The sequence below is a fragment of the Colossoma macropomum genome, unplaced genomic scaffold, assembly GCF_904425465.1.
Source record: "Colossoma macropomum unplaced genomic scaffold, Colossoma_macropomum, whole genome shotgun sequence".
Classification (NCBI taxonomy): domain Eukaryota; kingdom Metazoa; phylum Chordata; class Actinopteri; order Characiformes; family Serrasalmidae; genus Colossoma; species Colossoma macropomum.
Genome location: NW_023494799.1, coordinates 21,603,352 through 21,628,450, shown reverse-complemented (window position 1 = coordinate 21,628,450; position 25,099 = coordinate 21,603,352). Strand labels below are relative to the sequence as shown.

Genomic DNA, 25,099 nt, shown 5'->3' with positions numbered 1-25,099 from the left:
GCTCTGTCTCTTCTTCTTCAGTCGAACACATGCTGCCTGCTCCACTTCTCCTAAATGACTGCACTATAAAACATCCTCCACGTGATTACTGAGAGAGAGAGAGAGAGAGAAGGAGAGGGAGAGGGAAAGAGACAGAGCGAGAGAGAAGGTGACAGAAAAAGAGAAGGAGAGGGAGAGAGAGAGAGAGAGAAGGAGAGGGAGAGGGAGAGAGAAGAGCGAGAGAGGAGAAGCAGAGAGACAGAGAAAGAGAGGCAGCGATAAGGAGAGGGAGAGAGAGTGAAGGAGAGAGACGGAGAAAGAGAGGGAGAGAGAGAGAGAGATAGAGCAGAATGAAGGAAGTGAAAGGTGACTGGCTGGATTGATCTACATCATTAATATCATTAATATAATTAGCATTAATCCTAATGAAGGCTGGAGCTCAGCTGATGATTTTTCAGCTTCAACGCTTTGTACTGCGCTTAAACCCAGAGCACATCCTGTAACCATGTAAATAAACAGAGAGGGAGGGAGAGAGAGAGTGAAAGAGAGAGAGAGAAAGAGAGAGAGGAGGGGAAGCAGCGAGAGAGAGAGATGGGGGAGTAAATCAGAGAGAGAGAAAGGAAGGGAATAAGAGAGAGGTGGCAGAGAGGACAGAGAGAGAAAGTAAGATAGATAGAGAGAGAGAGAGAGAGAGAGAGAGAGAGAGAGAGAGAGGAGAAGCCGAGAGAGAGTGATGGTGCAGTCAGTTATCTGAGGGCGAGGGGAGATTATATGATATAATAATTTTAGATTTAGAGGACAGTTGGTCTGTCGGGCGGTGGAGCCGGGCTGCTGCTGCTGTCGTTTGGATCAGCCGTGAGTGTGAACGGTGGAGTAGCGGAGATGCTAACGCTGCTGTTGAGAGTGTGATCAATCCCACGCTGTACTGCTGTGGGGGGATGGACGCGGGCGGGCGCGGAGGAGAGGAGGACTGGATGGAGGATCAGTGGGAGAAATGGTATGAGCGCTGTGCTGTTTGTGTCCTTGGGGTTTCTGCTGCCTGTGTTGGAGCTGTGAGGAGGCTGTGACCTTGTTCCTCAGAGCATCTCAGAGAGTCTCAGAACATTTCAGGATGTCTCAGTTTGTCTCAAAGCCTCTCAGAGCGTCTCAGAGTGTCTCTGAGCGTCTCAGAGCGCCAGGATGTCAGAGTGGTGCTGGTGACTTGCAGCCTGCTGTTTTTCTGGCTCGTAGCAGTACTGACGGAGGCACTGAGGGATGCACTGAGGGATGCCCTTGAGAGAGAGGGGTTGTGCGTATGTGTTTTTGTGGATCTTGAGGACACAAATATGCTGACTGTGTAACAAAAACAGAGAAAATCAGTTGTAACCTACAGCACCAACAAAATGCCGCTGACTTTGTAAACTCCTTTTTAAAAAATTATTAAAACTGAAAGAGCAAAACCATTTCATTTTGATTTTTAAGGTTATGATTAGGTTAGGCTTGTATAAAATACATATATAGCATATTATTATTATATAGGTACCTACATGTATATGAAAATATGGGACTCATTAGTAGCCTACATACAGTTACTTATACCTTTACCTATACTTATACCTGTATTTATATGTATATGTATACATTACATATGGGGCATATTACATATAGGTACTTACACATGTAATACATATGGGACGTAATATTATTAGTGCATATAGGTACTTATATCTATATAATACATTTGGGGTGTGTTATTATTACATATAGTTGCATATATGTATATATATATATATATATATATATATATATATATATATACATAGGTGTTACATATATTTATGTAATACATGTGGTACATATTACATATGGCTACTGAACATATGAAGAGTTTCGCTTGCAACAAATTGGGATGTAACAAGTTTTTAAAAAGGATAACAATAGAAGACACATTAAGGTGATAGTAATCATAATGCAGCACTGATAGTTCTTGTATGTGTAAAGACACACACACACACACACACACACATATATATATATATATATATATATATATAAACGTGTATATTTCTATAAAGAATGAAAAGATAATGACAGAAATGGATGACCCCTTGTCCTGACGAAGCACTAAAAATGACTATACGGGTGTGTGTGTGTGTGTGTGTGTGTGTGTGTGTGAGGACTGCACTAGAGGTGACAGAAGCAGGATCGGGTTCAGCTGATGTATTAAAGGTGCTGCGCTTCATTCACGGTGCAGCTGAGGACGCAGTGATCAGGAAAAGATGTTTTTATTTGAATTCAGCAGCTCTATAGGCACAAATCAGTTATTACAGGACTGACAGACGGATCTGATATCTGAGACAGGATGTGAAATATGAGCTAAATTGTGCTGATTTGGTTCAGCTGCTGCTCAGCAAGACACAGTTAGAGTCATGTGGTGATAAACATGAGCGTTTGACCCCTTTCACTCTGAGTGACCCATAATGACCTCTGGATTGACAGCATGAACATCTCTCAGAGGAAATTCATTTGCACTGCATTTGGCTGGTGTCAGGTTTACAGTCAGAGCGAGTGTAGATACACTGCATTAATTTGATTATTTTTAAGGATCCTGTTATTTTAGCCTTGTAAACGTGCTGTGTAGTGCAGTTCAGTGATGAATGCTGATGAGTTTGAGCCGTATGTGTCCTTCATTAGCGAGTATGTGTCATTACCTCATGTTGGTGAGATTGAGATCTTCTCTGATGTGTTTATAGTGAATGGCAGTGCTGTGTTTCTGTTTGGGAGTATTTTTGGAGATTATTTTAGCCAAGCTCTCTGACCTGATCCTGGGTCAGAATTTTGACGCTGTTATAGAGCTGCTGAGTCAGAGTGTGTGTGTGTGTGTGTGTGTATGTATGTACATTAAGGCGGTCACGATCTTGCAATTTTAGCTGACAATTAGGGCTGAAAGATTAATCGATTTTTTTTTTTATCTTAACAAATTTAAAGTGATAACATTTAACCCAGTAACATGGAGCTCGTAAATTTAGAGTCAGACCGACCAAGAAGCAAGCAAATGTGACATCACAGCCACAACTAACTGGCAGTCTGGTGCACTACATTCAGTGTTAGAGCTAAGGCCATAAGAACGAGGAAACAAAGGCTTTGACCGTCGTTTATAGAGCCCAATTGCAATTTAAATTGCAGTCACAATATTGGTTTGAAATATCACAATTAGCTATTTTCTCCCAATCATTCAGCCGTACTCACAGTTAAATGTCATGTAAATCATTGCAATTAACAACTTAGTTCTCTTTTCTTGTTTATTTTTGCAGCTACGAAAGTAAAAGCCTAAAGTGTCTGAATTGGCTGATTAGCCGTCTTGCTTCCTAGCAGTGTTTAAGTAGTAGCTAACACTGAGTGTACTGTCAAAACGATGCGCTACATTGTTGTCTAAAATAACGCAGAATCATGTGTAGGGTTAAGCAAAGGTATGTTTTTCTTGTTTTCTTAAAAACATTAGAACTAGCTACATAGCTAACAATAAACAAACATTACTCAGTGCTGCCCTCTAAAAATGTTAGAGCACCAAGTTAGAAGTTATGCTGCATTCACATATTTGTGTTGAAAATACCTCACAACAGTTCATGTAGCCAGACAGACATTGCCATGGTGACAGCAAAAATGGATGGTTGTCAGTGGAGACTTAGCAGTGTAGATTGTTTATTTAAGGTGAAAGTGAGGCGGACCCTCCGTACTCTTTTATTTTGTGTTGTGTAACGCTGGAGTCGTCTGGAATTCAACAACAAGTCGTTTGGCTTCCAAAAAAATCAACATCCGGGTTATTCCACTGCTGTAGTTAATGGCAAAAGTTGGGAAAACTGACGGAGCATTCCACCAACCATTGCTATCCACTTGAATTTTTGGTAGAATGGTAGAATTTTTCGTTGTAAAGTAATGGACATCTGGTTGGCCGTTGTCTGTCTACCGCACACGTGAATCACAGCATTAGACTGTTTTTTTTCCATTCCATTATGAGTCTCATTGAACGCATTTACTGCTTTCCTTTTATTTTTTTTAGATAGATTTATTTACCTCAAACCAGTGCACCAAGTTGACATTCTGTTTGTTGCAGCATAATATGACTGTGAAATTTAACGACTGAGGAAAATAACTGCAGTTAGCTGAAACAATTGTGATCATCTCAAATAATTGTGATTAGGCGATTGTGTAATAATTATGAAAGACCTAGTGTACGTTTACTGTCTCTGATGTTGCTGGATTGAAATTGTTGTTTCAATTGTTTATTACACCTCAGAGTCATAAAACAAACTCCACCTGATCTATTCCAACATTAGCTATGTTTCCAGCCAAAGGGTTTTCTGCGGAAAAAGTTGATTTGGGCTACGGAAACAAAAATTGACGGTAGTGTTTTGTGAATGACGATACAACTTCTGTTTGGCTTTAGCAGAAAAATTGTTTGTTGATACTTGAAATGTTATGAAAACCTATGAGGTAAACTAAGTAAAAAAAAAAAAAGAAAAATGTCTTCTCTTAAACAATATTTTTTTTTGCGTAAAGCATTTTTATCACTGAAAGTGAGGTTCTTAAAGCATTTTCATTGAGTCATGTTCTACAGTTTGAATAAATAACTGACTCTAAATGTACGTTTTGTGATATAAACTAAGTCTGTTCTACAGTTTCTCATTAGGTTGAAGGAATAATTGGCTGAGTGAATAACTGGCTCTAAATGTAGGTATTGTGATATAAACTGAGTTAGTTTCTCATTAGGCTGAATGGGATTGTTGTAGTGCAACAGTAGCTCCAAACACATTAGTGTTTATTTAATGATATGTGTATGAACTGAATGCGTATGAAGAATTTATAGAGGCGTATGCAGCACTTCAAGTGTCATTAAAATCAGCTGTCAGTGTAGTTCTCCTCTTTTCCACTCCACACATCTCCATAGTCCTGCAGGCTGTGAGTCCTCATGTGGACGTTATCGATTGGTCAGTAATGTGACCACATGTTTGCCCCCTGCTCTGTCTCATATGTCCTGCTGAACGATGCCAAGGGGAGTAGAGAGGAGGATCAGGACTCAATCGATCAGACCAGCTCTGAGACAGACGGCTCTCTGACTTTCATTGTACGTCAGTTTTTTATGACGGATTCATGGTGGCTGTTTTTTTATTTTTATTTATATTATATTTTGAAATGTGTGTCTTGTTTTGTCATATGTTACATATTGTTATTTAAATATATATGGAATCAAATTGTTATATATTATTACTGCTGTATGATAACAATATATACAGTTGTATGCAAAAGTTTGGGGACCCCTGGTCAAATGACAGGCTTTATTGACATTCTAAGTGAAAATAAGTTGGCACTACTCATGAATAACAATGCAGCCAGCAGTTAGCTTTATGTGAAGTGGTAGCTATTTGATTTTGATTTACGCGTACAAAATGTTGTCTTGGCACGTAAATCACTATAGAAAATGATATAGAAGCATTTTCTTTACTGAAGAACCCTGAAAGAAGCATTTTAATATATATACATATAGATTGACGTAAGAAAACCTTGTATATCCAACCCTCGTATCTGGTAACTTTACAGGAGAAGGAAAAAAACCTACTGTAAGTCAGTGGAACTAAACCTTTTTTCCAGTCAATTGGGTCATTTCTTTTGGTCCATTCATCATGAAATTAACACACAAAGTAGAGGTCAACAGGCATTTCCAAATTATGTCAACTGAAAAACGACAAAAAATGAGGTTTTCTTCCGACAGCAGTGATATGTGTATATATATATATATATATATATATATATATATATACACTTTGTAATAAGATAATTTTACAAGATATAAGAATTAAACATGTCTAGAAACTGCCAGAAAATTTATAATATTAGACTTACAATAACAATGACTTAAATTGAGATTAGGCTTGGAAATGGTTAAACTAACACACAGACACATATAAAATCACAGTTCATTGTATTAATGTTTATTGGTATTTATTCTGATGTTTGTTTTATCTGATCTATTGCTGCAAATACGATTTTCTCAGGTGGCCTGAGTAAGTGCACCCACTTGTGCCAGTTTTATTTTCGGTAACCAGGCTAATTCCACATCAATTTTATATGAGAAGCCTCAGAAGTCATGTGACCTTATATTTTTGAAGCAGAGGTCACATGACTGCAGCCGGTAGCCCTGCTGTCTGTTGCTTGTCATCTTGGCGGTCAGTACGGATCATTTTTCAGGCTGAAGAGCAGGGCTGTAATGACATTTCTGAAAATGAGGGTCCTGCTGTCACAGGCTAATCAAATCTTGCAGACCACGCAGCTCTCTCTCACACACACACACCTCATCAGGTTATGGAGTCTAATAAAGCAGGAGGTGTTCTCTATCTATCAGTGTGTAATCCTCCGGGCCATCTGCTTGTTGTATTGTAATATTACTCATATTTTATTGTAAAATTTTGATTGAAAGGGTTACAATCTTGAAACACCCAACAGAAATTGATCCGGTCAGGATTGTTTTCTCTGTGGTATCTAGGCAGATACAGCTGAGCTGCTCTCTCATTGGTTAGGACTACAGGAGCTGGACTGAAGGCCTTACACATTAGATTAACTACCGGCATAATTAGGAAGTGACAGAGGAACCAACCAATCCCGCTTTGATTTACAATGTGTGGAACCAAATTGTCAAATTTTAGCCTGGTTTGATCAAATTTTGACATTTATGTAATTTTAGCTTGCAGTGCACATCAGACACTGTGTGACACAGTTAAGTGGGGTATAAGCTACCTTTACTTATTATCAACATTAGCCTCATAGCTCCAGTGCTAAAGCTAAAGAAGCAAAGTTCAGACACCAAACATGTCTTAGCTAATCGACACATTTGTGGAAACTGTGTAAAAACTATTGCTTTAAGTATATGTGAGAAACAGCAGTGCTGTATGGTATGTAGAAATGATGTTATTCATGTGTAGTATGTTCAGTCTCAGGACCCAGGAGACCTGTAGCTATGTGCTGCAGGCATGAGCCATCTGAGAGTGTTATTATTAGCACTGCAGGAGCCACAGTGTCACGCACAGCCCAGCTCACCCAGCAGCCTTCAGCACCTTTAATTCAGCTAATTAAGCCACGCAAATGTGTGATCTTTAATGCTGATTTTGTTTACAATGGCCTTCTTACATCTAAAGGTTCTAGATATTGAACAACTAAATCTAATCTCAGCTGTTTGAATGTTGAGTGTTTTACTTTTTACCTTTATTACAGCTTCCATTCTTTTCAGGAGACTCATTTTAAGTTTCTCAAAGAAATCTGCAGACACACCTCCAAAGTTCAGTCTTAGAAGTTGGTTAATCATTTTCTGAAGTAATCAAACACATTCAGTGATGTTGAGGTCTGGACTCTGGGGTGGTCAGTCCATTGTTCAGCTTCTTTGTTTGATGTGTCTGTCTCCTTTTCTCAGTGAGGCTTCTTGACAGCTACACATCCTTTCAGACCCATAGCGCTGAGTTGTCTTCTCACAGTGGAAGGATGGACAGAAACACCTGTGGATGTTTTCAGATCTGTAGCAGCTTGATTTTCTCCTCTCTCTCAAAGATGAAAGCTTTAAAGTGCTGTTTATCTGATGGGGCAATTTTTGTGGTCTAACAGGTCTTCCAGGTGGTTGTTAGGATTATCTTTTGTCTACTCTCCTCAGAAAAATCTCCTTTAGTCATTTTAGATGCACATGAGGCTCCTTTGGGAACAGCTTTTTATTGGAAGGGCACAGATGGAACTGCTTGGTTTTGAGAAATGGATGGAAGAGTGGCAGGAGGTGCACAAAAGTAAAGAGCAGACAAATGAGATGATAGCCAAGCTGCTCTCCCATTGGTTAGGACTTCAGGAGCTGAACTGAAAGCCTTACATGTTAGATTAACTACCAACATAATCAGGAAGTGACAAAGGAACCAACCAGTTACATTTTGATTTACAATGCGTGGAACCAAAAATGTCTCTAGGCCTTCTGGATGTTCTAGATAACTGACTATGAATACGAGCCATAGTCTAAGCAGATTCTACATAGAATTTATATTATACTTTGCTCTTATATTATTGTTTTGCTATCCGGTGTGGACCAGAGGAGGATGGGTTCCCCTTTTGAGTCTTAGTTCCTCTCAAGGTTTCTTCCTCTTGGTCTTAGGGAGGTTTTCTAGCCACTGCTGCCATTGGCGATGCTCACTGGGTCTAGGACCTGGATTTTTCTGTAAAGCTGCTTTTGTGACCAACGCCTGTTGTAAAAAGCATTATGTAAATAAACTTTGGCTTGACTTGAGATGACAGTATACTCATATAACTCAACACATTAAATTACAGTTGCACATCCTCTTCCTACTCTCTTGTTCTAGATGAATTCAAATGCAAATGAACTAAGCAGTGACCAATCTGATTGTTGATATGTGGCCTTAATTGATTTAACCAAACCCACAGTCACACTGTGAGATTTAACACTGGTGCACTGAGCAGCAGATATAGCGGTCGCCTAAAACTTCATTATTACTTTAGATGATTTTTTAATGTTTATAAACAATATTAGGCTGCTTTGGGACTCAGAACTGGCCTATAACTCTGCATAGTGTAATGTGCGGCCCGTAATCAGACGCTCGCGGATATAAAACAGTGAAGAAGCTTTACTTTGGGATTCAGACAGAGATATCGTCGTCAATACACAGGCATGGGTCAGTTCCAAAGTCAGCAACAAAACACAGAAGGCGATCATAACAAAGTAGGGCAAGGCAGATCAGAGTTCAAAACACAGGCAAAAGTCAAAAACTGAATATCCAAAAAACCAGGTGACAGTACAAAAGGGCAAATCCGAAAAGCAGTGAAAACGAGAAACAGAGACAAAACACAAGGTCAAAAACACGGGAGATCAAACCAGAAAGAATGTTCAGTAGTTTCACTAGGAAAGTAATACCTTGCAATGAACCTGACTATAGCCCGGGCTAATATACTAACTAAACAGGTCATGTGAGAAAACATACAGGTGAACATTATCAGTATTCAGGAGAACGAGAGCAGTGATAGGCTGCTGATGATCTTCCCAGAGTCAGGTGATGAGGCGGAGGACTCTGGGAATCGTAGTTTTGAGTCACTTGCGTAGACGGAGGATTTGATGACATGAGGTCCTGAGTCACGTGAGCAGGCAGAGGATTCTGGGAATCGTAGTTCATGGGCTGGCTAGCCGAATATGTGACACATAGACTTTCTCACTTTGCACCTTAACCTGCTTGAGTTTGAGCCACGTGCCTCCAAAGCAGCCGACAGTTTTCGGCCGTAATGAAAATATAGCACTTACTTAAACAATGCATGGTGGCTGCAGGTTTCTGAAATACAAAAATACAGTGTCCATCTAAAATAAGCACACACCTTTATTACACTCAAATTATTCTACAGTTCAGGAAATTTCATTATTATAATTATTTTTCGCAGATCTGGGGGTGCTGCAGCCCTCTCAGCCCCCCCACTACTCACATCCCTGGGCTTCTGTGTGATTTTCTATGAAATCGAATAACTTGTACTTAGTTGCAGTTTTGACTGGAATGTAAATAAATGAAAGGTGATCTGAGACTATTATGCAGTACTGCTATATTACTGTAATATTGGTGATGTTGTGGATGTTCAAGAGCTCAGAAAGAACACTCATTGTTCTTGCTCAACCCAAATGTTAAGGAGAGCCATTTTATCCTCTCAACAAAACTCTAGTCTTGGGAGCCACAACATGTTATGTCCATTTTACCATCTTGCCTGTAAATATGTCTCATTACATGCTAATGTACTAGTATAGGATACAAAATATAGACTTACTTTGCTCTGCTTTAAGCTTTAGCTCAGCTGTAGCTGCTTTTCTCGCATCTCTGGCAGGAAACTTTTCCGCAAAAGTAGAATAGTTTCTTGTAAAATGTCTCTCAACGTTCAATTTTCTATGCGGCTGAAGTCAGCATGTTATTCGCCAGCTTCTTATTCAAATTTTTCCCTTCCACCTTAAAAGGTGCCTGAGGTGCCAGAATGTAACTGCTGCACCATTTAAGGTGGAACGGGAACATTTGAACAAGAAGCTGGCGAATGAGAAACTGCCTTGTGACTTTTTAGTTTTTGTCAGTTTCTCATTGCAGATTAAACGTATCAGGAAACCAGCTGGAGTGATCATAAATGCAAATAAGTCCATTCGTCTCCAATTTATCGACGTTCGTCTTAAATGTTTTTCTTTGCCTTTTCGTTAGCTACTAGCTAGGCGAGATTGTTGTGTGCATTGCTATGGTGACCAGCAGTCTGTGCTGATCTTCAGGGTTAAAGGGTGAACTAGCCGTTCTACATTAACTCCAGAGTTTAAGATCATTTATTGTTAAACTGTGTTGAACGATCAGCAGAGCTTCGTTTTACTGCAAAGGAAGATTATTTTATTTTTACCTAAAAATCCAATTCTGCTGTGGAGCCTCAACAGGGCAGTAAAAGAGCTGCATGCTATCTTCTAAATAATAGTTTTAGGTTCTACATATATAATCTTAGTTTTAGCTCATCTCTAATAGACATGATTATGTGGTTACTGACACTGTGTGACTCACTGTTGTCTATAAACATGGACTAAAGTACTAATAACTAAACAGTAGCAGCCACACTAAAACTTTTTATCCATTTATACAGATAAATTAGCCTCATAGCTCCAAAGTAAATCTAAAGAAGCAAACTTCAGACACAAAACATTTGTTGGCTGATAGACTACATTTAGAGTAAGTGCAAAAAACTGGGTGGATTTGATTTTTTGCCAATCATTGCAGAAAAAAACTAATGGAGGTCTGTACCAAGGGTTATAAGCTAGTCTTGCAAACTCCACACTGTGCACATTTTTGTGTTTTCCCCTGTCTAACAAATCTCATTAGACTCATTAACCAATTAATAAGCTCCTAATGTGCTGTTACAGCATGCGGTCCTCAGGACTGACTTTGGGAGGCACTGGCCTGCACCAAAACAGCAGGGCTGGCTTTTTAACCAGCCATGATACAATACAAACTGGAGATGGGACTATATAAATCACAATATGATTTATAATAATGATAATAATAATAATAATATCTTTATTTATATAGCACTTTTCAAAGCAGTGGCAGTGGCAGTGTGCTTTACAGACAGATGATAAAGCTTAACAGCAACAGAAGTAACTATGAGTATCAATCTAAAATCATATAAGACAATAACATGGATCAGATTAAAAAGATAAACACCAAGGAGACATAGAAGTTAAAGAGCTACATTTTCAGATGTTTATTAAAAGTGAGCTCTGAGCTTGACTGTCTAATAAAAGGTGAACTGAGCTCCACAGTTTAGAAGCAGAATAACAGAAAGAGTCTCTCCACGTTTTCTGTATTTTACAGAAGGTGTAGGTCAACATCTGCAGATCTGACATCATAAACAGACAGACATTCAGGAGCTTTAAGGTCATTTAGAGCTTTAAAAAACAGCAGCAGAGCTTTAAAATCTTTCCTAAAAGATCCAGGCAGTCAGTGCAGTGTATAAATGGGGGTGATATGAGCTCTCTGTGTTGATGTGTTCTGTACAAGTTGTAGAGGATGGATTGTTTTCTCCAGTAAGAAGATCATTACAGTAATCAACTCTACTGAACAAACACAGCAACAAGTTTCTCTGCTTCACTCTGAGACAGAAAAGGCTGAACTTTAGTGATATTTCTCACATGATAAAAAGCAGCTTTAGTGATGGTGGTTACATGCAGATAAAACAGAGCTCAGAGTCTAAGATCACACACAGGTTTCCTACTGCAGGTTTAGCGTACAGAGCTAAAGAGCCAAACTTCTCATACAGCAGCTTTCTCTGAGTTTTAGTACCAACGATCAGTATTTCAGTTTTTCCTTGATTTAGTTGTAGAAAATTTTGTGATATTCACTGAGAAACATCTGAAACACAGCTGCTCAGCCTGTTATTATCACAATTATTACAGTTCTTGTGCCACAATACATTTCTATTGCCATATTTAAAGATTTTGATAAGTAAAGTATTGCAGTACATCATATTTAGATTTATATGGATTCCAATTCCAGTTTAATTACAGCAAAATGGGCTAATGGATCACTCATTTTTTGGCTGATGTTTATTAGTTGTTTTTATTTTTTAACCCAAAGTTTATGCTGTCTGGGCTCAATTAACATATAAAGCACATTTTCCAGCACTTTCTATTAGCCAAAGTTACAATATTGTAGTGGCCCGCTGCTGGCTGGCACTGGCCTATGAGGTGTGGCCATGCTGATGGCCATGCCAGGAGGATCATGGGAGGGGTGCGCCCTCCAGAAAAGGGACATGTCGTCGTTAATGTTGTTGTTCATTTGTTTAAAGCAGGGGTGCACAACTCTAGCCGGTATCCAGCACAGTTTGGAGGTTTCCCTACTCAAACACACCCACTAAACCTGGCAATTAACAGACAATAGTAATTGAGTGTGTTTATATGCACTTAATAATCAGATAACTGCAGAAAATCAGATTTTGTCAGCAATCTGGTCAATGCGTTTACATGCTCTTGGGTAATCAGATAATGGGGAAACTCCAGGTCTACATGAGTCAGACAGTAATCACATATCTGTTTTACAACCAGTCAATAAACTCACAGAAGAGGATGTGACATAAACATAAACTTCATTTTTTTTTTTTAAACATTGCGCAACTTTACCTAAAAATATGAACATACATCATGTAGAAGATGAACTATATTTAAATTCTTCATTTCGTCAAGCATGTATCTGGTTTCAGCGCTGCTCCAAAACTGTTTTGCTGCTTCTCGCCGCAACGCTGTTCGATTATATCTGGTGCCGCAGTCTGTTTCCACACATGCGCAGACTGAGAAATCCGAAAGAAATCAGAGTAAGAGTTTACATGCACTGAGAAATCTGATTACTGAGCTAAAATCCAGTTTTCTTTATTGGATTTCTTAATCAGATTATTAGACCTTACTCCGATCTAAGAAATCAGAGTGTGCTGTTTACATGAGCATTTGAATAATCGGATTATTTTGTACATGTAAACGCACTCAGTGTGTGTTTGAGCAGGTAAATTATGAAACTGTTCTGGACACCAGCCTGCCAAGAGTGGAGCTGTGCACCTCTGGTTTAACATATGTGTGTGTTTATTGTGTTGTTCTGTGATGGTGAGTGTGGGTTGGTGGTCACTGTGAGGGTGAAGTGTATGGCTAGCGGTGACCTCCCCTGCAAGTTTGTGCTTCTGTATGTGCCTTTCTGCTGGTGTTTAATAAAGAGCACTTCTCATGGTGGAAATCCTGGCCTTCCCTGTATCTCACTCTATGCTGACACTACAAAATAGACAAAATTGTTTGCTCTTTAATTGGCCAAACTGGCATTTTAATAGCTGCCTTTTCAAATAACATTAATCAAATAAATTGCTACATGTACAGTAAGAGGCAACTGGCTATTCAGCACAGTGAGTGGTGAATAATTATGCTGGAAAATTGAGGTTCAGGTGAAGCAGCCACATTCAAATATGCACACACAAGTGCTCTTACCTGACTCACCTCATTTACCTCATAAAACTGCAACTTAGATCCGAATCATAAAAGTACACTGACCAAATGAGTGGACCAAATATCTACTTATTCTAATCGTAAACACTAGAAATATTTATAATTAAGTAATAAATAATCAATACTAGGATATCATTACCATTATCAACCCAAAACTTTGTAATATTATACTGTATCAGTTTTTTCCATCCCTAAATAAAAGCTATTTAATTTCCAGAGTGCCGTTCTCATTACTGCCAGTCTGTTGGGGCTGTATGTGCTAACTGATGTGCTGCTGCTGGACTAACTCTGAGCTGCAGCAGCTTTCCTCATGTTGTCTCCGGTTTGAAGCATGGGTCCGCTGTGAGGACGACAGGCCCTGTTTGAGCTCCAGCGTCTCTCTGGCTGTCAGAGCTACTTAATTTGGGTCCCTGTCCTGTAGCTGCAGGGACGCTTTGGCGCCCAATCATGCGGTCTCACATCACATCTCCAGCCTCCGCCTACCAGCCAAACTCTTCCAGACACTCTGTCTCTGCCTAGCACATCGCTGAGCCTTCAGTCTAACGTGACTGCGCTGAATCTGTCTTTAACAGTCACATGGTTTACTACTGGAACCCTCCCAGTTCACTTTTAAAAGAGCTTTATATGTCAGTAAAAGAATTGAAGTGTGCTTGTCACATACAATTTTTTGTTCTCCTGTAAAATTTTGACTCCTCTGCCACTGTCCTGATATACATTTGTTTGGGCTGACCACAGAGCTCTGATTGGTCAGCCTGATTTTAATACATCCTTACAACTCAGAAAACTTAGCAGGCTCCAAATCAAAATATTATGCAGCATTGCAGTCCATCAGTACCACACTCAGTGTGACAGTGTTAACATGCGTGTGTTCGTTTTCTAAACTTGATGTGCGTTTTTTCCATAAAAATCAAACTAGGTATTAATGGGCCTTTAGACAAATGCTTAAACTAGCACTCAGACTTTGAATGAGGACTACTTGGATGTGTTTTTGACCATCTCAGTAAAATAATTTTTATTGATGTCATCTCCCAGCTACCTCAGTAATTTTCTGCAGTGATGAGGGGGTAATGAGAGGTCACACTGAAGAGTGATTAGTGGGATTAGTTAAGAACTTTTGAAATGTTTCTAAAAACTATTGGATCTAAAGAACTTTGCTCATTAATGATAGTCAGTGAGTGTGTTTACATGCACTTAATAATCCGATAACTGCAGAAAATCAGATTTTGTCAGTAATCCGATCAACACGTTTGCACTTGAGTAATCAGATAATGGGGAAACTCCAGGTCTACATGAGTCAGGCAGTAATCGGATTTCTGCTTTGCAACCGACCAATAAACTCACAGAAGAAGATGTGATGTAAATGTAACGTAAAACTCAAACATGTTTTTTTAACATCACACCACTTTACCTGAAAATATGATTGTACATCATCTAGAAGATGAAGAATATTGAAATCCTTCATTTCGTCAAGAATATACTTTGTTTCAGCATTGCTGCGTCTCGCTGCTTGCTTATTTCTGGTACCGGCAGCTGCCTTCGCACATACACAGAGGAGAGAAACGAAAGAAATCGGAGTAATGATCGGAATATTGGGTGCATGTAAACACACTCACTGACCAGAGAAAGAGAGAATGATGTTGTGTTCTGTCTTTGCTTTCGCAGGCTGACCCATGATATCAGTCTGGATGAGTTTGAGGATGAGGATTTATCTGAAATCACGGAAATCACGGATGAAAGAGGCCTCAGCCTCAACTGCAACAGCCTGGACATCAAGGTACGTCAGCAATTCCACAATTTGCAGCATAATGATCTGAACATGTAAGAGATTATCAAGAACACACAGCACGATTGATCTGAAGAGTTTTTCTCCACAGCCTGGCTGAAGTACAGCTGCTCTGGCTGAGTGAATAATAACTGCATTTTTGTACTTACAGAACCATGAAAGAGTCTCATTCAGTCAAGAAGTTTGTTTATACTATTTAAATGGGCAGTAAGTAAGCCAATAATAATGCTATATGACATTAGAATAAACACAAATGAATAAATACAGTAGTCAGCAGTCAGAATGTGTTGTTTTCAGTAAAGTTATGAATATGTAGTTTAGAAGAACACAGTTGGAAGAACACAGGTTTGGTTCCTGACTGGTTCCATGAAGAACTGATTCGATAAACTAAGTATTGGATGGTAACTGTAAATACTGGACTTTCTTGAGGATTGATTTGGAAGTGGTTAATGCATAAAACCACTGTATTATTATTTAACAGATAAATGCATACTGCTAAGATTAATGGCTTATCATTATCTCAGATATTGCTGGTGTGGGTTCATGCTGTTTTTCTGTCTTTTAGTGGTGCACACAAAAGCAACTTGAATGTTAATAGCTCATCCTAATGGAGAATCTTAAGCCTGCTAATTATGAATGACTTACAACGTTCATGAGTTGCACCACATCCAAGTTGATGTTGACCAGAGAAATGTCTACTAAGGCCAAACTTAGGCTGAACAGAAATATATAAAGACAGTAGTCAGCAGTCAGTTTGTGTTGCTTTCAGTGAAGTTATGAATATATAGGTTAGAAGAACATGGGTTTGATTCCAGATTTCAGTTTCATCAGCAGCACCTGATTTAATTTAATGAAAGGTTGATTTAATAAACTAGAGATTGTATAGTAACTGTAAATACTGAACTTCCTTGAGGATGGATTTGGAAATGGTTAATACATGAAATTTCAGTACTGTTTTTTTTTAACAGATAAATGCACACTGATTCATGGCTTGATATATCACTATCTCAGATCCTGCTGTTGTGGGTTCATGCCATTTTCCTATCTTTCAGTGGTGCATACAAAAGCTACTTGTATGTTGTGGAGAGTCTTAAGCCTGCTAATTGTGAAAGACTTACAAGCCAGGTGCACGAGTTTCATGAGTTGTAGCACAGGTTGGACAGTTGTTCTGCTGATCGCTAATAGTGAATCAGCTCTCCTCTCAGAGGAGCAAACACCCACCCCCTAGCAAGGTGGAAGCTAATGACAGGGCAGAAGTTTTGGGGTGGCATCTACACTATTAAAAAGATAGTTCTTCAAGGGATCTTGAGTAAAGACAATGGTTTTATAAAGAACCATGAACACTCAAAGAACACTTTGCATGATTCAAACGTTCTTTGCATCTTGAAATGGTTCTTCAGATTGATGTGTTGTGTATGGTTCTATATAGAACCTTTTTGAAAAGGGTTCTATACAGCACCAAAAAGAGTTCTGCTATTGTTACAAGCTTGTGTTGTAACAATAGCAGAACCCTTTTTGGTGCAAGCAAGGAAGCAAGCAAAATTTATTTATATAGCGCTTTTTACAACAGGTGTTGTCACAAAGGAGCTTTACAGAAAAATCAGCACTACAGAAAGAAATCCAGGTCCAAACCCCCATGAGCAAGCTAGTGGCGACAGTGGCAAGGAAAAACTCCCTAAGAGCAGGACGAAGAAACCTTGAGAGGAACCAAGACTCAGAAGGGGAACCCATCCTCCTCTGGTTGACACCGGATAGCAAAACATTGTTAGTATAAGGTACTGTAGTACACAACGGGGACAACAGGTGGAGCATTAATGAGGGTCAGTTAGTGAGGGTGAGGTTTGCACAGCGTTGTTCAGCATGAAGCTCAGTGGTGGTCAAGCCGGTCCAGAGGGCTGGCAAGCAGTGGGCACCCGATCAAGGCAGGCGAGGCAACAGCATCAGACGCACAGGATGGGCAGCTGTTCAACTCGGCAAAGAAAGGAAAAACACACAAAGAGTCAGTTCTGTAATGAGTGACTGCTCACAGATTACAGTATAAACAGAGCAGCAGAGACTCCATCAGGTCTGGATCTGACAGGGAAAACTAATTACCAAAGGCTTGACTATACAAGTAAGTTTTTAGCCTAGACTTAAACACTGAGGCTGTGTCTGAGTCCCGAACATTAACAGGAAGATTATTCCAAAGCTGGGGGGCTTTGTATGAGAAAGCTCTCCCCCCTGATGTAACTTTATGAATTCTAGGTACTAATAGTAAGCCAGCACCTTGTGATCTAAGTAGGCGTGATGGTTCATAGTGGGAGAGAAGTTCACTGAGGTACTGAGGGGCGAGTCCGTTTAGAGCTTTATAGGTCAGTAATAGAATTTTATAGTGGCATCTGGGGTTCACTAACTGTTTTGTTTTCCGCTATTTTAGAAATTGTGCTAAATAGTAATCTAGGATTATTCTTATTGTTTTCTGTGAGAGAGGAGAGGTAGGCTGAGCGTGCTGTAGCAAGTGCTCTTCTATAGTCTATAAGGCTCTCCTTCCAGGCGGACTGGAACACTTCTAGTTTAATCAGGCACCATTTCCGCTCTAGTTGTCTGGCGGTCTGTTTTAAAGCTAGAGTATGTTCATTATACCAAGGGGCGAGTTTTTTCTGCCTTACTATTTTACTTTTTAATGTAGCCACACTATCTAGAGTAGATCGAAAAGTATCCTCTACGAACTTGGTCATAATATCTAACTCGGTAGGATTAGATGGACAGCTGACAGAAGCTGAGAATTGAGGAAGGTTTCTGATAAAGCTACCAGCTGTGGAGGGAGTTATTGTCCGCTTAACACAATAACATGGTGTTGAACGTACATTACCACTAAAGTGAATTTTGTATGAGATTAAGTAATGATCTGAGACTACTGTGCTCTGGGGGATAATGGCTTAGCAAGTTATAGAAAGTTATCTATGTCTACACCAAAGGTCAGTATTAAGTCTAGAGTGTGGTTGTGGTAGTGTGTGGGCCCCTTTATAATTTGGGTGAAACCAACGGATTCTATGATAGATATAAATGCCTTACTTAGTGCATCTTGAGGATTGTCAAAGTGGATATTAAAATCTCAGACAACTATTATTTTATTTGAAAACATTATTAAACTTGATAGAAACTCAGAGAATTCCTGTAAGAACTGAGAATACGGCCCTGGCGGCCTGTAAATTGTAATTAGTGAAAAGGAATTTTTATTTGTTCCTTGATCAAGTATATTAAGTAAAAGAACTTCAAAAGGAGAGAATATATAGCCTACTTTCTGGCTCACGCCTATAGCTTTAGTATGGATGGTTGCTATACCTCCACCCCGGCCGCTTAAATGAGGGCTACGCGCATAACTGTAGCCTGTGGGGGTGGCTTCATTTAGACTAAAGTATTCATCGGGTCTAATCCACGTTTCTGTGAGGCACAGAGCATTGGTAATAATTTCACTTACAACAACGGCTTTAGATGTAAAAGATCTTATGTTAAACAGTCCTAGTTTTAGACCAAAGGTGCAAACTGGAATAACTGGTCTGATATTAATCAAGAAACTAGAGCAAACTTTTCGAGGCTTTTTGAAGCTTTGTTTTATTCGGGGAACAGACACAATTGGGAGGAACCTATGTGGCGTCTCAAGGCAGTTTGCGATATGAGTATTTTTATTTCTAGAATAAGTATTTTTATTAGCACTTGCCTTGTTTACAGAATAAGTGCTAGTAATCAAAAAAGTTTCTATTTTTGGCGCTACTTATGTGGCCTTCGCTTTGTAGTCAGTGGATGGCCCTCTCGATGTTCCAAGAGAGGACAACAGATCCCAGATGACTGAAGCCCATCCCTCCGGTAGAGCGCTGGCTGCTCCCAAAACGAGGACCAGTTGTCCACGTAGCCCAAGTCGTTAAGGGCACACCAGCCGCGGAGCCAGGACTGCAGTGCGAAGAGCCTGCTGAAATGCTCGGAACCCCTCCTGTATATGGGAAGAGGTCCGAAGATGATGATCCTGGCGTCCGTCTTCTTCCTGGCGGTGTCCAGTAGTGTCTGGTAGTGCTCGTTCAGGACCTGACTACGTCGGTCAGAGATGTCGTTGGTCCTGACATGGATAACCACGGTCCCGAAGGCGTTGCGTCTGCTGAGAGCCGAGGGGAAACGCTTGGCTATGTCTAAAACACGAGCACCTGGAAAACAAGAGACAGTGGCATGGCTGTTTTTGCCTTTTATTTTTACGTGGCGGACAATGGAGCTACCAATAACATAAACTGAGTCCTGTATAGAGGGCCGAGGCGCTGGGGTGGGTAATGAGGTCCGGGGCGCTGGGGTGGGCGACGAGGAGGCCCGAGACGTAGGTGAAGGCGTAGGTGGTGAACTGAGGGCGGCGAAACGGTTGCAGGAGGTCAATATCGGCTGGGGTGGTGGTAAGGGTCTGCAAGGCCCTCTGCGGCGCTGGCGTTCCCAGGGACCATGTGGGGCTGGCGTGAGAATGGCGTCTCACGGTGTACGAAAAGACGAGGCTGGCGCAGCCACTGAAGGGGAAACTTCCCGGGCGGCTTCGAGCTGTGACTTCTGCCGAAGAAGATTGTCCTGCTTCTTCAGGAGGGCGGTGATCTGCCGGCCCAGCTGGGCCAACTCTGAGCTCAGTGCCTGGAGAGCTAATTCTTGGGCGGACGCCATGGTGGATGGGCTGAAGAAATATCTGTGTGGGAGACAGAGAGAGGGGAAAAAAATTAGAGGGAGAGGCATGAGACGTGAGGGGGTTAGCGGCCTGCTAACTGCTAATTCTTTAGGTGAGGGTTGGACGCTGCTCGATCCGAAGCTCTAAGCTATGCTGCTGTTGGTCACTCGCAGTGCTATATACAACACATTCTCTATCAATCTGAAGAACCATTTGACCATGCAAAGAACGCTTTGATCATGCAAAGTGTTTATGGTTCTAAATGAAACCATTACCTTCACTAAAGAACCCTTGTAGAGGTTTGTACAGCTCTCACCTAGAATCATCGCAACGTGACAAATTCCCCTTTTCAGACATGATAATTGTGGCTAAAGCTGTTTGTCGCTTCATACTGTGAGGTGGCTAGTAAGCATGCTAAAGGCTACATGGCTAACAACAACAACAAAAAGGCTCTACACCAAAGTTTACAGCCAGACAAAGCAATTCACCTCAAATGTTTTTTACAGCATGTTAAAACCTCTCAAAAAAAGTTTTGCATGGCTAGCCAGTTAGCTCACCGAGGCTAACCTAGCCAAGAAGCATTTGAGTAATCCTTGCTGTCGCCTCCTACCACAAGTGCAACGTAGGAGCGATGCAGTTGCGAGTGGTGAAGGCACGTTAAGAAAGTATCTTGAGGTCCAAGATAAATGCACAGCTTGCTGGGAAGTATTCACCCTTCCCTTTAACAGTTATTAAAAGTCACCAAATGTACTGTGTAGTTTATATTTGATATATTTCCACATTACCTTACTGTTCTGCCTGGTAGTCTTCTGCTGTCTTGTTTTTTGGAACATATAGAGTTCCGGCTGATCAAATTATGGGGGAACATAATTGCATTTTGCAGATAATGATCGTTGTCCTCCCTCTGCTAATGTGGATGTGTCCTTTCTGATCAAATTACCGAAGCTTTGCATTGTAATTCCGACTGTAGCCATCTGGGTTTTGTCTTGATGTGGAACGAATTAAATATACAGATATCTGTCCTCCTCCTATCGGCTTTCGTGTCCTAACCTTAAAGTGATAGTTCAGTCAAAAATGTACCCAGTTTTTCCCCTTTACCCCAAATGTAGTCTATCAGCCAGGATATCAGCAAAACAAAATTTGACCAAACTTTTGCGTACAGCAGAATAATGGTGTTAGAGAGAGGGAGGCTACAACACTCCTGTGTGTGCATGAGCTTTAGTTTCAGCCTGAATGATCCTGCAGTACTGACGTATTGTAGGAGTTCTAATGTTTTTAATCTTATGAAGTGGGTTAGTATCCTGGGAGCTAATTATAGAGAGGATCAGCAGTGAAGGAACACAAACAGATAAAACCCTGACCCACGGACAGACACAGACATGCGCATTAAACAAACCCACAATGACTCCATCCTTCACAGAGCACAGGAGGAACATATTCCTCTTCTCTCGTTCTGTGAAAGGTGGATGAGCCCCTTTATAGTCTGAACAGAGATCCTGCTGTGCTCATTACAAACAACACTTATTGACTGTAGTTGAATGTTTTTTTGCATTTTGTTTGGCCAGTAGGGGCCACTGTTTCTCCTTCAGCAGATTACAGTCATCCTGGATGTAAAGTGGTTAGTGCTTATTAATTTTCATTTTTCAATTAATTAATGCTGTCAGAAATATTACATAGCTATAACTGCCTAATCACAATTATTTGAGATAATCATAATTATTTAAGCTGACTGCAGTCATTTTGCACAGTTGTATTGTGCTGCAACAAATGAAATGTGAATTGGGTGTGTTGGGTTGAGGCAAATAAATGTAAATAAAAGCCAGTAAATGCATTCATTGAGACATCATGGTGCTTTTGAAAGCAAAGAAAAAGTCCCAACTTCTAACTTTCTCTAACGTTTAAAGGGCCTGTTTAAAGGTTTGTTTATTTGTTAGCTATGTAGCCAGTTGTAATGTTTTTAGCATGGAAAATAACAGAATGAGTCTTTTTTGCCTTTGTATTTACTCTACACACAATTCTGTGTGATTTAAGACATTTATGTGACTGTTTACCTCTTTGCGGTAACAAAACAGAAATATCCTGGTAAATTTTCTTTGTTTTTTTTTTAAAGAATAGATCTTTAATTTCCCAAATTAAGTAAAGTTTCTGCATACACAGCTAGAAACATGTTTAATTTTTCATTGAGCAGTTTAGCTCCATTCGCCCCCATTCATAGACAACTCGAAACAGGAAGTGGCTAGGATCCCTTTAAAGGAGAACTCCACCAATTTGTCAAAATTTCTGCATAATTAAATGGTATAGATGTAAGCAGAGTCATTCAGAGTGGTTTGGTGTAAAATGCTCTGTTCTAGAGAAACTTACCGAGTCAGAATTGTTCACAGTGGTGGTGATAGAAACCAGACGTCCACCTCTAAAAGTTATTACATGAAATGGTTATAAATTCACTGCCTTATGTCTGACACACTGTTTTACTATAGTTTTGGTCTTAAACTAATAGTCAAACTAGGCAAATGGGCAAAATAGTCCCCAAGAAAACCTATTATTTCAGATTTATCACTATTTCACCATCATCAACATTCCATATAAAAACAGTGTAGGGTCACTGGTAGTTTTGGATAGTAAATAAAATGCCTATATTTGTGTTGCAGTCATGGTGACCTCTGGTTCCTGTCACCACCACTGTGAAGACATCTGAACCATTTCACAGCAAACCACTCTGAATCGCTCTGTTTACATCTCAAACACTCAATTATGCAGAAATTTTGAAAAATTGTGGAATTCCCTTTAAAAGTGGCCCTGGTAACATTTTTAAGGTTTAAAGAACCTCCACATTATGTGAAGCTCTGTAACACTTTAAGCTTTTTCCTAGAAGTGTAGAACTGTACATCCAGGCCAAGAACTGTTTATTTTTAAAGAGTGTATGTAGTACGTTTCATGGGTTTGTTAACTTTGTTATTGGAAACTTAAATATGATCTGATAGTGTGATGCTGTGGTGTAATAGGACAATATTGTAATACTGAATTTTATAAATATTGCTCTGCGCTACAGTTAATAATCACATCTGAGCAGAGATCTTCACGTGTGTCTTCACAGTTCGTAGTGAGAAAGAGAGCAAAGTGCCAAAAAAGAAAGAGCGTGTGTGTATTTCCAGCTCTGACGTCACTGCAGGACGAGCCAGGACAGGGAGATGTTCAGTTGCTATGGAAATACAGATCTGTTTTATTTTACGTCTTTTAGTTGACTCATCCACTCACACCCTCTTTAACACCACCTTTATCCCTCTCTCTCCCTCTTTCTCACGCTCTTTCTCTTCTCTTTCCCTCTCTCTCTTTCCTATCTCTTTCTCTCTCTCTCTCTCCCTCTCTCGCTCTCTTTCCTCTCTCTTACTTCTCTCTCTTCCTCGATCTCTTTTCTCTCTTTCCCTATCTTTCCTCTCTCTCGCTCTCCTTCCTGTGTCTCCCTTCCTCGTTCTTTTTCTCTTTTCCTTCTCTCTCCCTCTCTTTTTCTGTCTCTTTCTCTCCCTCCCTCTCTCTTTTTTCTCTCTGTGTAATCAATACTTTTAAAGATTCCTTGCCTCCACCTCTGAAGGCTTTTGTGGCTGGTGCTTTGGCTGGTGGATTGGCCGAAATGTAATTTCCAGAGTGATTTGTCAGCCCCTCTGTTTCCGAACCTGGGATTACTGAGGGGCAACTTCTCTCTGTGAGTGGGTTACAGAAGTTGCCTTTCTCAACAGCTGGAAAGAAGGCTTTGTACCAGAGCTGTGTTAAATACTTGCATTTTCATGAGCTGAAGGAGAGATGTGACTCCAAATGGAGAGCCCATCTCTCTGTCCCTGAGGGTCTGCAGCCTTCATCGAGGCTCCTGTACAAAAGCCCCTTGCCCAAACGTTCAGGAGACCTCCAGTGGAGGATCCTTCACTGTGCTGTACCCACAAACGGGTTTGTGTCAAAATTTAACCCTGCTGTTCAAACACTTGGCATTTTCTGTAATAATCTTGATACTGTTTTTCATGCTTTTTCTGACTGTTAAAGACAGAAGGCTGGGGTTTCTGTTCACCCAGACTCTGTTTATTTTTGGCTGTAAATACTCTAAAGCTCAGCGTTATAAATGTACCTTGGCTAATTTTTTTGTGGGACAAGCTAAGTTATCAGTGTGGAAGTCCTTCAGGTTGATGTCTGAAGGGCAGGAAGTGGATGTTTTGAAATTGTTCTGAGCTCTACTGGAATCGCGCATTAGAGTTGAATTTGTCTTTTACCAAAACACTCATAACATTTCCTGTTTTGAGAAAAAGTGGTGTGCTGGTGAAAGTATAGTATCTATCAGTGATCTGGGTGTGATATCATTTCATTGGTGAATCTTTGTGAATGGGTGATTTTTCTTTGGGGATCCTCATTATTATTAATATAACTATTAGCTCTTTACTATAGGATGTAATATCTTTTAATTAATAATGCTTCAATAAAAGGGAGTTAAAGGTCAAAGGTCTTTTTCTCTTTTCCTTCTCTTTCTCTCCCTCTCCTTTCTGTCTTTCTCTCTCTCCCTCTCTCACTTTACCCCTCTCTCTGTTTCCTCTCTCTCTTCTCTCTCTCTCACTCTTGTCTATCTCTTGCCTCTTACTCTTCTCTCTCTTGCTTTCCCATCTCTTTTTCTTTCTTCTCTCTCCCTATTTTTCTTCTCTTTCCCTCTCTCTCTTCTCTTTCTCTTGCTCTCTCTTTCTCTCTACCTTCTCTGTATTTGCTGTATTATGAGGGTCTTTGTTTTTAGCTGTACAGAGTGTTGGGGTCTTTGTTTTTAGCTGTACAGAGTGTTAGGGTCTGTTTTTAGCTGTACAGAGTGTTGGGGTCTTTGTTTTTAGCCGTACAGAGTGTTGGGATCTTTGTTTTTAGCTGTACAGAGTGTTGGGGTCTTCGTTTTTTAGTTGTACAGAGTGTTAGGGTCTGTTTTTAGCTGTACAGAGTGTTGGGGTCCTTGTTTATAACTGTACAGAGTGTTGGGGTCTTTGTTTTTAGCTGTACAGAGTGTTGGGATCTTTGGTTTTAGCTGTACAGAGTGTTGGGATCTTTGCTTATAGCTGTACAGAGTGTTGGGGTCTTTGTTTTTAGCTGTACA

General features: G+C 40.1%; 1 protein-coding gene across 2 annotated transcripts in view; it reads left to right on the top strand.

The window, feature by feature from the left end:
- mapk8ip1b (mitogen-activated protein kinase 8 interacting protein 1b) overlaps positions 1–25,099 on the top strand; it is an 85,769-nt gene that overhangs the window by 14,991 nt on the left and 45,679 nt on the right. Inside the window, exons 1-2 of one of the 2 annotated variants that reach the window (XM_036587204.1) lie at positions 684–976; positions 15,197–15,308. In XM_036587204.1, the coding sequence (XP_036443097.1) occupies positions 918–976; positions 15,197–15,308 (171 nt within the window). In that variant the 5' untranslated portion in view covers positions 684–917. Of the gene's footprint in view, positions 1–683; positions 977–15,196; positions 15,309–25,099 lie in introns of those variants that run through there. The other variant, XM_036587203.1, reaches the window with a different exon arrangement.